This window comes from Cyprinodon tularosa, unplaced genomic scaffold, assembly GCF_016077235.1.
Source record: "Cyprinodon tularosa strain WSP-4 unplaced genomic scaffold, ASM1607723v1 ctg106, whole genome shotgun sequence".
NCBI classification, from domain to species: Eukaryota; Metazoa; Chordata; class Actinopteri; order Cyprinodontiformes; family Cyprinodontidae; genus Cyprinodon; species Cyprinodon tularosa.
In genome coordinates, this window is record NW_024037849.1 from 718,873 (window position 1) to 734,466 (window position 15,594).

At 38.2% G+C, this 15,594-nt stretch overlaps 1 protein-coding gene and 2 long non-coding RNA genes across 3 annotated transcripts; all 3 read right to left on the reverse strand.

Moving 5' to 3' along the window:
• Positions 1-1,651: 1,651 nt before the first annotated feature.
• Positions 1,652-3,240, reverse strand: LOC119784147. Its single transcript, XR_005280896.1, has 3 exons — positions 3,086-3,240; positions 1,797-1,895; positions 1,652-1,729 (listed from the first exon to the last, which is right to left on the reverse strand). It is a non-coding gene; the product is annotated as an uncharacterized LOC119784147 (long non-coding RNA).
• A 1,236-nt stretch (positions 3,241-4,476) lies between these two features.
• Positions 4,477-6,359, reverse strand: LOC119784154. Its single transcript, XR_005280897.1, has 4 exons — positions 6,316-6,359; positions 6,074-6,152; positions 5,848-5,990; positions 4,477-5,324 (listed from the first exon to the last, which is right to left on the reverse strand). It is a non-coding gene; the product is annotated as an uncharacterized LOC119784154 (long non-coding RNA).
• Positions 6,360-7,940: 1,581 nt separating this feature from the next.
• On the reverse strand, positions 7,941-10,707 carry LOC119784220 (glutamic acid-rich protein-like). Its single transcript, XM_038286173.1, has 3 exons — positions 10,566-10,707; positions 8,057-8,580; positions 7,941-7,964 (listed from the first exon to the last, which is right to left on the reverse strand). The coding sequence occupies exons 1-3, from the start codon at positions 10,705-10,707 to the stop codon at positions 7,941-7,943; spliced, it is 690 nt and encodes a 229-aa protein (XP_038142101.1).
• Positions 10,708-15,594: the final 4,887 nt, after the last annotated feature.

A 15,594-nucleotide genomic window follows, 5' to 3' on the forward strand; every position in this document is an offset into this window, starting at 1 on the left:
TCCTCATCTGGAAGTTTTCCCTGGGCTCCAGATTTCTGAGCCAGCCATGCGAGGAAGTGGTGAAAAGCTGCAAAACTGATCATACAGTGATGGGCTGTTAGATTCAAACGGGTGTATTTTCTAAAACCGTGTTTTTGTCTTTATTTTAGTTTTAGTTTTCTCCCTTTACCTGGAGTGGGGCTTGCAGGGTTATTGGAGAACTGTTGGGCAGAGAGCAGAAACATGACCTCCAGAGAGGAAACGGACAGGAGGGCCATCTGGTCGGAGAAATCCAGGAGATCAAAACCTGGGTGACAGAGCACAAGCATGCAGATTCTTAGACATTTAACTTTAATCTACAAAAATAGGAATGAAATGTGGAACTCTCATTGGGATTTAAAAAAAAGAACACTGCCTAAATGTGGAGGTGATTCCTTACCTGACTGTTTTCTACAAATAGCTTTTTTTCATCAGAAACAGTCAAATGATCACCAAATCACCATGATCTTCCAAATGATTATCAAACTAAAACAACCAGATTAATGCCTTTAATACCAAACACAGTTTATGCACCTGCAAACACCATGAGGCCACATTCTTTGATGTTCCTGGTGAAGATTTTTTACAAACCCTTTAGATCAATGTCTTTTATAGCAGCAAACAAAACATGGAAGAACCTTTGAATCAACCTACCCTTTAATTCAAGCACATTCACCATTCACCTTTATTTATTTTACTAACTGAGTATATTTATTTATTTTATTATTTTTTTTGTTCTTTTAAATGAAAAAATGTAATAAAATTGTAAACAGCTCCATCTTGTGTTTTTTTTTTATTAGGGGTAATAAGAGAAGTTGCCATTCGTAGCATTAAACTGCAAAAGTTTAAACAGAAAAATGAAAAAAAGAAAATTAAATCTTTTTTTTCAATTAAGTGTATTTCCCTTTTTTTGGAGTTGGTAAATAGGATTATCCGTCAATGGAATGAATATTTCTGCCCTTAAAATGAGATAATTAGGTATTATGCACTTGAAATGATGAAATGGAGTTTCTTTTTCCTATTTCTATTTTAAATGTAATTCATCTTATTCCATGATTAAATTGTCTACTTGCTACCAAGCAATCAGAGATTTCCCATGAGTGGAGATGCTAATCTCTTTTCATCCTTTAACTTGAGTTGCTTCATAAACTACCTACAAAAAAGAAATATTAAAATATCCTCTCCACAAACTGGGATTGCACATGTTTGTATCTCTGACAAACAGACCCACAGCATTACAGATCCTCCATCATACCTAACAGCAGGACTGAGGAGCGTTTCCACATTTTCATGCGTTTTTATATCAACCAGACATCAATTCTGAATTGAAATGTACCAAAACGATATCACCATGTTATGAGATTTAATTGCTACCAGAAACCTCTATGTGTAACAAGTAACACTGGGACACACACACTAGGTAACATAATCACAGAGAAATCCTAACCTGAAGTTAAATGAGTCACAACAATTATCAGGACAGAGATTCAGAACAGTCATTTGATATTTAAATAATTTGACCGGAAAGAGAGAATTCAACAGATTTATCCTTTAATAAAATACAAAACGGACAAATGGTAAATGTCAATGAGTAAAGATTTCCATCCACCTCACCTGGTACTGTTCTTACAAACTGCAGCAGTCTGTTTAGGTGTGGGGATATAACATCAGGCAGCCCCGCCCCCTCCAGAGCACACTGCCATTCAGAGACCTGCCAGCATGAGAACAACATGAGAACATCATAACAGGTGGTAAACCTAAAGTCTGGATACACCTACCCTGTAACTGCTGCTGTCTTGCTCCCTAAACTGGCGATGAGCCTCAACCATCCTGTCTACAGTGTATTTCTGCTCCCGGGTCAAAATGGCGGGCTGATTCTGGGGCAGATAGAAAAGAACTTAGTTCATGGTTTAAAAAGCACACCTCTATGAAACAATAAGGTGGACAAGGGATTTTTTTTTAAATATTTTTAGTCTCCTCTAAAATAGTGCAGGTGGAGAATTTTAACTTTAACACCATTCATTTATATTCATTAATTCATCTTAGTTGCTAGGACATTTACTAAGGAAGAAAAAAAATAAAGTTTTTTATTAAATAGTGACCCCTCTGGGAGTAGATGACACAAGTTATGCATAATGGAGGGCCGCAAGTCCAGCATCCAAAAGTCTGTACAGGTGGCGTACGACCGCGCCATGATCCACCAGAGCCGAGTCAGCCACTGCTTTGCGACCTCTAACTACCTGTAGAGATCAGAGTCCCAGACTGAACCACTGCTGTCGGACACACAGAACCGTTCTGCTCCGGCTTCTCTGTGTCATTAGAGATAATGGAAAGGAAGAGACTTTTAGCCCCGCATTGCTGCACCTCCACCTGGATCTCATGAATCTGTTTGATCAAAAGTAATTGAGCGTGAGCTTAATGAAACCTGCTGCCAAGAGATCAAATGGACAGAGACGAGATTTGACCTTTAAATGAACTGAAGGAGACTGATGGATGCATCACCGCCTTCTTTTATACAACAGCTTTTCTATGTTTTAAACTTTTTACTAAAGACTCTTGTATATTTTACTGGCAGCGTTTTTTTGTACATATGTCTGCGTCTAATTTAATGTTTTAAATGCGTATTTCAATCAGCTCCTAAAGGGCAAAGCAAAGGCTCTGTGTGACGATGAAATGATAAATGGAGCATACGGTAGGTTAAGAGGCATAACAAGCATTTTTGAACATGCTACGTTACATGCTTAAATACCACGGGGCCCCATATATCTCACACGAGTGCTTGTCCCTTCTAAACACACTTGTTCAATTCAATTCAGCTTATTTATATAGCGCCAATTCACAACATGTCATCTCAAGTCACTTTCCAGTTCACCGGATCATCCAATCAAATTGATTCAAAGTTTTCTGTCTAAGGAAAACCAGCTGATTGCATCGACTCACTGACTTGAATGCAATCCCTCAGACCAAGCATGCTTGTAGCGACAGTGGAGAGGAAAAACGGAGATAGCCTGAAGAGCAAAAACACTGCTCAGTAGTCAAAACAGGAAGTGAATGTGATGCGTCTCACCAACAGCAGCAGTAGCACCCTCTAGTGGCAGAATCATCTCCACATCAAACTTGGTGGTCTGATATCCTCGTGCACAGCCTCCCTTTCTCACGTGTGGATCTGTTTTTTGTGCTCGTGTGAACTATTGTCTCTTTGAAGGCGTGACTCAACGGACAAAGCAACCCGGCTGTGAATGACTACTTCTCAGGAAATCCTGCCTTTTGAGGCTGTACTCTTCTTCCTACTAGCAAAACAACTTCAAGAGTTTGAAGTTGGTAAGCATAGTTGTCATTACATACATGCTGTGTTGGATGAAGTATTCAACTGTAGTACTTGAGTAAAAGTATTGTTACTCAGTCAAATCTTACCCATTCATCTGATCTGTATGCCATTAATACTGGACTAAAGTTCTGCATCTTGCTACAGTATGTAGCAGCAGCAGGAAAAACAACCATGGCGGAAGATAATGGGGAGAGCATTCTTTATTTTCAACCATCTTGAAAAGATTGTGTTGTTAAAGCACTGGCTGAGGCTGGGAAAGAAATGAAAGATTTTAAATGCGCTCCAGCTCTACCTTCCATGTTTACTTTCGTAAACACAGAACACGCTCCCTTAAGACACTTAAGTTGAATGAATTCAGTTCAGAGATTGCATATTTGGAAATCAGATCAACCATGCAAAAGAATCAGATTTCCTAAAAAAAAAATCAGAACTGTGCATTAATGCCTGCAGTGTGAACGTAGCCTTAAACATGATCATCCAGACATGACAATGGCCGAGGTTCCAGATGTTCATTTAAAGCTGCTTTATCTATTCCAAAACCAGTTTAAATGTGAGTTTTAGGATCATTAATCCATTTAAATCCATTTTCCTCTGATAGAATAGGAGCCTGAATCATTAACTAGTTGGTGTCTGCTAAAAGGAGTGAGCAATGCAACCCTGAGGGACCAAGTATGGTAGAGATATAAATGTAGAGTTTAAAGAAGAGAAAATCACCTTAAAACCAAGTTTTATTCTAATTAACCAAAGCTGTTTGCTTTTGGGTTCATTAAACATTTAGTTCCTGCTATCGTCCTAGTTGATTGAATCTTTTACTGTTTTATTTTAACATTAATCTTTAATTATCCTCCCATATTTGTTTGTTGTTCTTTGTATGGCTCAGTGTTGATGTGTCCTGTCTGCTCTGCTGCTAAACTCCCAGATTGTCTATAAGGTCAATAAAATGAGAAGAACTGCAGGAGGAACGTCTCACTGTCCTTTTTTTAGAGCTAATTTGTTTTGACACTGCAAAGTGACAAGAACAATTGTTCTGTTAACATGAGCTGTCAGGTCAGACCCCCCAACAGAGAAACAATAATAACCACCAATCTGCCAAAGCGCTGTACTATAGTAATATTAGGACTCTTGCTCCATTTGACTTCAGTTTGGTTTATTTATAAAGAATCAATTTACAACCACTTATTTCAAGACACTTTACCAGAAAATACAAACAGATCCTGTTCACATTACTGCAATCAAACATTTATTATAGTGAGAAATAACAGGTAAAGATAGAACGACAGGAAGCATACTTCAACAGAACCAGACCCAGTAAGGCAGGGGTGTCAAAGTCATTCCAGAAAGGGCCGTGTGGCTGCTGGTTTTCTTTCCACCCAAGCAGTAGCACACCAGACTCCATTCATCCCATCAAGTCATCAGGTTAAGACTAGACTCACCTTGATGAGATGAATGGAGTCTGGTGTGCTACTGCTTGGGTGGAAAGAAAACCAGCAGCCACACGGCCATTTCTGGAACGACTTTGACACCTGTGCAGTAAGGGGATTTAATATAAATCAGTCTTAAAATAGAATTAAGTCACAGAAAATGTCATCTAAAGGCAATTAACATGACAATTTTAATACAGAAACATGTACTGTAACAGAAGTCAACACAAACACAGAACCAAATCTAAACACAAATATCCAATTAGATCCTATTTACAACATGGTGAAGATAAAGTCAGTTTATCGTGGCATTCAGAGAAATGTCTTCAACCCAAGGAAGCTCAGCCAATCACAGACAGTCGTTAATTTTGCTGCAGTGCCTACTCCTGAGCAATGAGGAGACAGTGGAGAGGAAAACCAGCTTTAAGCAGGAAGGAACCTCCAGCAGACCCCGGTTCCATGTCGGCGCCCATCTACTGCAGCTGAGCGGGTCTTTAACAGGACAGCAGACGTCCGACAGACACAGAGGTGCCGGTCCAAGGAGCAGATGACCTCATCTGGAAAAGAATACAGGAGTTAGTGAACAAACATGCTAGTCTGTGACATTTAAACACATAAACACTGAGAGAAATGTAACTTTAACCAAGAGAAGAGGGAAACACACAGGGTGAACCTAAAGTTAACAGAAGTGATAACTGTAAACAATGGATGCTTGGAGAAAATGCCTGAAAATGCTGCATTTGTTGGAGTCTTCAGTTGGTCGTTTCTCTGCTTTAATAAGTTCTAAAAAAAAAACCTTCAGAGATCAACCAGGGGGAAATTCTCCCATATTGGATCAGAAGCTGCTTCTTAACTGTTTATCTGTGGTTTAATGGAAAAGTCAGAACTTCTGGTTCTGGTAAAGGTTTGGTTACAGAGAGACAAATAGAGGTGAACATCCACTCATGATGGAAAGATAAAGATTAAAGGTTAGACCACCTTGATGGGATGGTTGAAGCTTTTGTATCTGTTTGTTCTGGATCTATTTTTACTATCTTCACCAATACTGATGAACATCTGGAAGCAATAAAGGTTCATTACCTTCTTCTACTGGGTGGAGCAGACTGATGGTTTAGCTGCGGGGTCGTCAACGTTTTTCAGACTCCAGAACGTTGGAGAGACAAATAGAGGAGCCATGTTTCTTCTCCTTAGCGGTCTGTGTGCTCCATCCTCTTCTTCAGCTCCTTTATAAATGAAAGCAAAGCATCCTCACAGTCTTAACCTGTCTGCATGCGATGCTTCTCTAGTCAAACAACAACCAACATACCTCCAAACACATGTGGATGGATTCTTTTCCAATGTGATCCGACTGCTAGAACACTGCTTCCATGTTCAACCTGCTTTCCCTGAAAAAAATAAGACAAATTAATCTACAGACATCAAGTTGAAATCTGGGGCAGGATGTTGTTTTCATTATAATCTTGGTCTTTCTGTGTTTCAATGACTGTTAGCTTTTAATCAGGCCTGGGAAGCTTGAGTTGTGGGTTTGTCATGTTAATAAAGGCTTACTCCGTGTGTTTTCTGTTCCAGTCTTTCTCTGTGCTGTCCTCAGGTAGAGACTGGGAAGCTCCTCATCATCCTGGATGTCCCGGTTCCTCGCAGGACTTCTGCTTTTGGACGTCCACAGTGTCTGAACTTACATGATAAATTAAGTGAGGCCACCTGAAATGTTAACTTTATATTTAAATGATGGATTGTTGTTGCTCCTTACTGAACATGCTCTCACTCTTTGTGAAGGTCAGCAGCTCAGATAATCCTCCTCTGGTTTGGTCGCTGCAGATCTCATCAGCATCTTCTGATTGGCCCAAAGCTTGTAGCGGCTCGGTCCAACATGGGATTCAAAAAACACAGAAGAGATTCACTGCGGTCAGGACAGGCCTAGATGATATGGAGAATATTTCTGCAGAGGGTTCTTTTCCCTCAAACTAGGCCTGAAAACTAACTAACCAGAGGAACATCTAGAACTAGAGCAAGTCACATCGGAAAGCTGTTTCTAACAGTCGGTGCTTCACAACTCAAATCCCTACATTAGTCCTGTCCTCTGCCTCTAACTGGTCTAAATCAATTAGCCCCACCAAGCGTCATCTCTCTACCTTCTTTTTCTCCTTTAGGGTTTAGGTTTGACCTCCACAGTCGTCCTCAGCAGCGATGTCCAGCAGTTTCCTTGGATTTGTTTGCCTCCTTGTGGTTGATCTTTAATTTAATTTCTGTCTTTTTGTGTTTTTTATCTATGTGTTTTTGTTAATTTGCCTCTATTCTGTGATTCTTCTCGTCAAAACTGTTTGGGTTGCTTTCTGTTATCTAGCAGAATGTCCACATTAGATGTAAAGCATGTTAGACTATTTCTGCCTTTACCAGCTTTCATGTTCCACACCTTTTATTAGTTGTTATCATCTCCTCAGATGTCTGTGCTAACGGAAATTCTTAACATCTAAAACTTACATCAAAATCTAGCAGCGGGGTAAAGAAAAGCCACGGTGCAAGACGCTACCTAAGGCATCCCTAGACCTGCCAGACTCCTTAGCATCTAAAAAAATAAATCTAGCAGCGGGGTAAAGAAAGGCCACGGTGCAAGACGCTACCTAAGGCATCCCTAGACCTGCCAGACTCCTTAGCATCTAAAAAAATAAATCTAGCAGCGGGATAAAGAAAAGCCACGGTGCAAAACGCTACCTAAGGCATCCCTAGACCTGCCAGACTCCTTAGCATCTAAAAACAAAAATCTAGCAGCGGGGTAAAGAAAAGCCAGGTTGCAAGACGCTACCTAAGGCATCCCTAGACCTGCCAGATATAAAAACGATCTATAAATGATATCTAGGTGTGACTGTTTCCAGTCCTTCAGCCTTCCCACCTCCAAAAGTCACCAAATCAGCAATAAAATAGATAGTTGAAGGTGTTAAAGGAAGGTTCTTGAAATCCCTCTTTTCAAACATGCCTCTCGCCACAAGGCCTCTTCCCAGGGGGCTCCTCTTCATCATCTTCCTCTCTTCTCCTTCTCCTGGAGGCACGGTCTTCTTGGCAGTCCAGGGAATCCTCCGGCTCCTCCTGGTTCCAAGGGAGTCTGAAGGGGGGGGGGGATCCTCAGGGGGAACCGAAGAAGAGGTGGAAGGTGGTCATTGTCTTGATCATCTTCCTCATCTTCGTCTCTTCTCCTTTTCCTAGAGGCACGGACTTCTTGGCAGTCCGGGGAATCTTCATCGTCTTCTTCCTCAGAATTTGTGGTGTCATATCCAGAGAACGCACTAGATACCTCAAGAACCTCGCTAGAAAAAGACCTATAATCCTCAGCCTCAGCCTCAAACTCATCCTCAGCCTCAAACTCATACTCAGCCTTCTCGTCATCCTCAGCCTCCTCGTCATCCTCATCCTCGTCCTCAGCCTCATCAAGAGACTCACTACAAAAAGACCTATCAGCCTCATCCTCATCCTCGTCCTCAGCCCCACCAAGAGACTCGCTAGATAAATACCTATCATACTCATCCTGGCCCTCAGCCTCATCCTCATCCTCAACCTCGTCCTCAACCTCTACCTCCACAAAACCCTGTATCTCCACCTCCTCATTCTCCTCCACCACTAATGCTTCAGCCTCTTCCTCCTCCTCCTCATCATCAAAAAAACCTTCCTCCACCTCCTCAATGTGTAACAGTTCTCTCAACCTCCTCATCCTCATCCTTCTCCTCAGTTCTCCCATGACGTTATTAAAATTGAAATTAAAATTACCCAGTTCCTGAATCCAGAACGGGAGCTCCGGGTCAGGAAGGGCAGCGACTGGAACTGTGAGGGAAAGACATCATTAGACCAGGAACGTTAATAAAGGAACATTAAATAAAAAATGAAATGCTTTATTTTAGGTTGCTGGATGTGCCTGTGTGAGTTTGTCAGGTTAAAGTAGATTTAATCAATAAGAACATTGATCTGTGAGCTAAAATAACCCAATAAAAAAAAATTAAGAATGTTAGTGGTTTGGTTAGTTTTAAAATAAAAATGGACATCGTTGTAAAAGACACAATACTACAAAAATTAATACACACAGAAATATTTAAAAATATGTATACTGTTATTCATTTGTGGATTTCCACAGACAGACTCCTACCGTCTCTGTCTTGGGGCTTTGATTAGACTGCCCCACAAGTGCATAGAATCTGCCAATCATGTACTATTACTAGGTGAATTGAATAATTTAATGGCCAATCAGCGTCTCAGAATTTTATGGTCTTGGGGCTCTGAAAATACTGCCCTTTAACAGGCTTCTGCACCCAATGCGCAGGTGCAGACAATTAGATGGACAATTCAGATTCAATTTTTTTCTACAAATCTAAGAAAGGGGATCCTATACAGAACTTTTAATTGTTTAGAAGAAACCATCCAGCGTTAAATGTTTTGAAGATCTAGAAAATGATGAAGTCATCTGTAAACAAGCTGTATTATTTCTGGTGACAGATAAGATTCAATTATTTACATTCACCTGAAGATCAAAACAAGGGCTGCAGAAACACTTTTAAATAATATATTGAATCAAACATTTATTCTTTACGCTTTTCTCACAATGACAGCACTTATAATAAACTCAGCCAGGTTCTAAACATTTTACTGCCCAAAAATGTAAAGGATCTGATTTTTAGTCAAGTGCAAACATTAAAGTGTTTAGGAAACAAAACTAAAAAAAAAAAATGATAATGTTTAGGGTTTTATTAATATTACAAGAAATACGTGACCTTTCAAAATAATTTTAAAAGCTAAAGTTGTTTATTGTTGTATTAAGGAGACCATACTTGTTCTTCGAGTCCTTCTCTGACAGAAGGGGCCAGGCGCCAACTTGTTTTGCAAGAATTTGATACCAAACTCACCAAAAACGATCCTCTGAATCCAGAAACTTTTAAAATCACACATTTTTTACACCTTTGACCTTCCATTAAAGTCAAAAATATATGCCACCTTAAAACCCTGTTTAATGCATTCTACTAAGGTATCCATGGAGACCAATATGTTTACCACTGCATGTTTTAAAAAAGAACTTCCTTTTTCAAGTTCAAATATATTTAAAAAAAAAGGTTTTATCCTAAAACTGTTTTGTATGTTTTCAACCATTTCCACAATAAATTCATCAAAGATTATTCTCACAAACCAAAAGGTGTTTTTGTTTTATATCATCACATTTCTGTTATCATTCCTCCCATTTCCAACCAATAAAAATCTATTTAAATAAAAAAAAAAAACTGGTTATAAACCTAACATTTCCTAAACACGTTAACTAAATTAAACAACTTGAGAATCTTTATCTTTTATTTCCCAGTTGTTTATCAGGAGAAATTCAGTCAACTTCCAAAACACTCAAAATGATATATATTTTTATCAAATACAAAAAAATAAACAGTTTAGCTTGATAATATATTATGCTAAATTTCCTTCAACTGTCTTTTTATATTTATTTATTGTAATTTCACCAACATTTTCATATAGAGCAAACTTATTTTCAGTGCATTTTTTAAAAATCATAGACCTAGCACATCTAGTTTACGAACATTTCACCTCAAATTCAACAAAGGTGTTTTTCTTAAACACAAATATATTTTTTAAATCACTAAATCACTGTTAACATTCCTGACAAAAGCACAAAACACTTTTAATCTCTGAGATGTCAAAGATGCTAGAAGCTAAGCTAAGCTAGCTGTCACAACTTCCATGAAAAAACTTAAAACTAATAATTTTTCACATAACATTTTTGTTTTTAATTAACATAGTAAAAGAGTGACACAAACCTTTCAGATGATCCAGGAACCAGTTGTCCAGCGATGCAAAGCCCACCTTTAGCAGATTAGCAAACCACAGAAAGCAGCAACTGCAATCTCCAAGGTTCAGGTTAGAAATGAGCGTTAAACATGGCTGGTGCTCCATTTCCATGGCAGCGGGTGAGCGTGCGCACGCACGCGTGCGTGAGATCAATTAGAAAAGCGTGCTAGCTGCACCAGCTAATTAGCATCAAACAAAGCACGTTTTCCTCCGGTAATATATTTTTATCCTCACCCAAAGGTGAGTTCAGTCAAAGTTTGCATTTAATGAGGCAAAGGGGGGAGTTCTAAAGCTCACTGGCCGCTTTCTAAGGTTTTCTACCATAGTTTGAAATATTGTGCAATAAATCTGAATCTGAATTTGGAAAGAAATTTCAATCCAAAGCTGTTTTTTTCTTAATCTCCACTGTGGTGGATGAAGTACTCAATAGTAGTACTTGATACTATTAAAAACTTAATCAACTACAATTAAAAGTTACTCGTTTAAACATCTACTCAAGTTGAAGTATTGAAGTATTCAATTAAGAAAATATTCCTAAACATTCTCCATCCCAACTCGTCACATTTGGACGCTTGGTCCGGCTCCCTCTGCATCACATAATGACACACCGGGTATCCCTTTCAATATTTGACACGCAGGGTTCTCCACTTGACTGTTATAGCCTATATGGCACCAGGAGGATGGTCCATTATCATATTTTGAAAGGTATAAAAGAATGTATCCCCAAATTAAATCCAATTAAATATGAAAATTCTGTTTTCCTGTTTTCCGAATGTATTTATTGTAACCCTGTTAATTTAACCCCTTAATTACCTCAATGTAATGCATTTCCTGCTGACATTAGGAAATCAAGTGCAACTCCGATTTTCACCACTGGGTGGCAGCATATAGAAACGAGGTAAATCTTCCATAAAAAGCAATTTAAGCATAAAAAGGATTCAGAATATATTTCATAGCTTATTTGCAGATACACCAGGCTGGTGAATGTTGTTGAACTCCGTTGGAAATTGATATGAATCTCAATCGAGTTGTCTTGGTAGGTGTACCATTTTGTGTATTTAGCACATGATGTAGTTATTGAAACACGATATAAAAGGGTGTTAAATGATATCTAAGCCTTAATTTTTTACAAACCAGTCAGGATGACTTTTAAAATTAGCTGTGATAGCTGTTCACGGTGTGTAAAATGTTTTACTCACTGAATTGTGTTTTCTAAAACAGCTGTCCCCAACCTTTTTTGCACCACGGACTGCTATATATCAGACAATATTTTCGCAGACCCGGGATTTATACTCTTTGTAAATATGATCAAGTAAAATGATACGACTGGCATACTGTAACATCAAATACAAACAGCATAAAAATAAAACAAGCCGGTCCCATCGAGGCGTAATCTGAGACAATGACACACGAAGTGTGCTCCTGATGTCCAGTCTGCTCCATAGCTTTGTTTTGGTCGCTGTAACCGCAGAAAATCCCGCTTCACAAAGATAGGATGTTATAGATAGGATGAGTCTTAACCTGTGTCAAGAGGCATAGATGCACCGACTGATGTTATTGGGAAAGAATACCGCAATTTTTTAGATTTTTCAAAATAAAACATCACTCAGACTCTGACCGTCGATAAATTATTCTGTGCGGCCTGGTACCAAATGATCGACAGACCGGTACCGGTCCACGGCCCGGTGGTTGGGGACCGCTGCTCTAAAAGACGTCCATTAGCCACAAATTACTGGCTGTTTGCTTTTCTATGTATAACTGGGTTGTTGGCTTTGTTTTATGCTGTTTATTCCAAATGTGATGGTACCAGAAGCCAATTGCACAATTTTTTTCATTAAAACTGGATTTTGGAGAAAGTTTGTTTCAAATCTATATTCCCAATCTAAGTTAATGTATTCTGCTGCATTTTCTGTATACTATATATTTAAGTTAAAAAGAATGGACTAAAAGGCATTAGTAAAAATTAAACATGGACATTAGTGAATAATATTAATCTTTAATTTCTGTGCATCTTGTGTAGACTGTTTTTTTTATTAAGGTTCCTTTTTAATTCGGATCCCTGGAGGTCGTTTCTTCATCTCATCAGCGCACTTGGTCGCCCGGGTGCCTGGCTCCTTGGTCCACCTCCTCTACTTAGCAGCACCACAGAGGCTCCTTTGAGAATCCTTGGTTTGGACTCTGAGTATTAAGGGGTGGTAGGATAACTTTAATTTTGAGTGCACTCAAGGGTAGTTTTCATTTTGGACATTGGACCAAGTTTATTTAATTTTCCCCTGAGATCTCATAGGTACATTGTATTTTTTTTTATTCCCCTGTCCTTTTTGTGATTTATATTGTTCATAATCAATATTGTAATACAAATTTAAACTTAACTTGTTTGGTGTTTTATTGGGGTGGAAGCTATATTTGCCATGGGATTTGGTTTTGACCAACCTCTTCTACTTAACGCCTTAATAAAATGAATGAACTACAAATATCATCTGCCCAGAGTTTCTCACATTGTTATAATGTCATGCTAATCTTTAGAACAGTGGTGTCCAAATTCATTCCTAAGGGCTGCTATCTGCCATGTTAAAATTGCATTTCAAGAAAGAAAAATAGCAACAGTGGATTACAAAGCTAAGCTGAGCCAAAGGGAACAAGTAACTTGCAGCTTCCTTGAAATGGAGTGGAGTAGACTTTGAAATTTAGTGGAGTGAGTTATATGTCCCCCCCTAAAAAAATACTCAAGTAAATATATTCAAAAACGTACTTAAGTACAGCAAGCAAGTAAATGTACTTTGTTACTTTCCACCACTGGATATAACATGATCTGGATCAATTCAGTAATTCATTAGCATCTCTGCATATGAAGCATTAGAGCTGAAGCTCTGCGTTGTCTGCAGTGATGTAGGCTGGAAGACCCGTTCTTCATGTATGGGGTGCTGCAGCATCATTTATTGATGGTCTTTTCTCTGACTAAGTCACATGTGGACTTGCTCTTGAAGACTGAGTGTCTGGATTCTATTTGAAGTCTAAAGCTTTAGAAATATATTCGTTTTTTTATGTAAAATGTGATCATTTAAATCAGTGTTTTTCATCCCTGGTCCCCAAGGCACACTGCCCTGCATGTTTTAGATGTTTCCCAGCTTTCACACACCTGTTGTTGTTGTTGTTGTTGTTTCTTGTTTAATGGCGGTTGACAAGCAACTTATTGGTGTGCATTACCGCCACCTACTGGTAAGGAGTGTGGATCAGGACGCAACTTAAAAAAAAAAACAAAAAAAAAAAAAAAACTAAATCCTTTCTATCAGTTTAGTTTTCTTAAGAAATCTTAATAAATAACGTAAATATTCAGAAGAGGAGCAATATCCCAACATATCTGATATTTTTAACTGTAACTTATTCTTTAGAAGTTGATATTCTAATTTCCTTCTCTCCTCAGCGTACTTTGGACAAAACAACAAAACATGTTCTACTGTCTCTTCTTGAAAACAAAATTCACAATTTCCTGATGGATGTCTTCCCATTATAAATAATGTACTGTTTAAGCCTGTATGACCAAAACGTAACCTGGATATGATATTATCTTCTTTTCTACTTCTTCCTGTTCTCCTCATTACCCCAACTTTCCTTTGAATGCTATAAAGCCATCTACCAGTTCTTTCCTCCTCCCACTGCTTCTGCCATCTTTCCTTAACCTTTTGTTTTATAATAGATTTTATCTCCTCTTTACTAAATGGAATCAGTATCTCAATGCAACTGTTTTTTGAAGCTTGTTTTGCATATCTGTCTGCCAATTCATTACCTATTACTCCTATATGAGATGGAACCCATAAAAATGACAATTAATCCCATGGTCTGAATTCTATAAAGTATTAACTGATTCTCCAATAGAAGGTCTGGTCTACTATTGGAATGATTATTTTTAATTGAATATAACGATGAGCTTGAATCAGAGCAAATTAAACTTCTTAAAGGACGAACATCTTCAATCCAACTCAAAGCCAAAATAATTCCCATCATTTCCCCTGTAAACACTGATACGTCATCAGAAATCCTCTTACATTTTTTAATATTAAATTCTGGGACGATAAATGACACCCCATTGTTGTTACTTAGGCTTTTAGATGCATCTGTATACACTTGAACATAACCAAAATATTTATTTTATTTTGGATTGAGCAAGATTCTGAAAAATTTCCTTTTTCCCTCTTCTTCAACAATGATAAGTCCACAATGATTTCATTAAATAGAGATGGATGAACCAGTGACAGAGGAACTGTATCACTCATTTTTATGGATGATAATTGAAAATTTTTAACATCACTTTCTATCTCCCAACCAAAGGATTTTAACGTCTTTTTCCCAACTAGGTTTTAAAATTTCTTGAAATGGATGGTTTTTATAATGACCCTTTAAATAACTCCAGTAAGATAATCTTAACTGTAATCTTCTAAGGTAAAGTGGTATTTCCCCCATTTCAACAAAGCTGAGATTGGAGTTGTTCTGATGGCTCCTGTACACAACCTCAAGGCTTGAAACTGAATAATATCTAATTTTTTAAGAAGTGTTTCTGATGCTGATCCAAATGCCAGGCTGCCATAATCTAATACAGATCTTATTAAACCCGTATATATTGATTTTAATGCTTTTCTCTCAGCGCCCCACTCTCTCCCCACCAAACACCTCATAACATTTAAAACTCTCTTACACTTGTCCACTACTTTTTGAATATGACTACTCCAGGTCAGTTTTTCATCCATCCACAAACCCAGAAACTTAAACTCCTTTACTCTTTCTAAATCATGTTTATACAAATACAATTTTAAATCACTAGATACTTTCTTCCTAGTGAAAAATAAAGTCTTTGTCTTATCTATTGAAATTTTAAAACCCCAATTATATGACCCACACACCTGTTAACAATTGATAGCAGATTATCAGGCTTTGCTGAACTGCAATCATCTGAATCAGGTGTGTTGAAGCTCAGAAACATCCAAAACATGCAGAGCAGTG

Bases quoted from the DNA above. Each gene is read 5' to 3' on its own strand.
- LOC119784220 (XM_038286173.1), bottom strand. From the start codon at position 10,707: ATGGAAATGGAGCACCAGCCATGTTTAACGCTCATTTCTAACCTGAAC. The intron at 8,581-10,565 runs GTTTGTGTCACT...TTTCCCTCACAG, and splicing joins GTTCCTGGATCATCTGAAAG to TTCCAGTCGCTGCCCTTCCT. The intron at 7,965-8,056 runs GTATCTAGTGCG...CCGTGCCTCTAG, and splicing joins TTTCTAGCGAGGTTCTTGAG to GAAAAGGAGAAGAGACGAAG.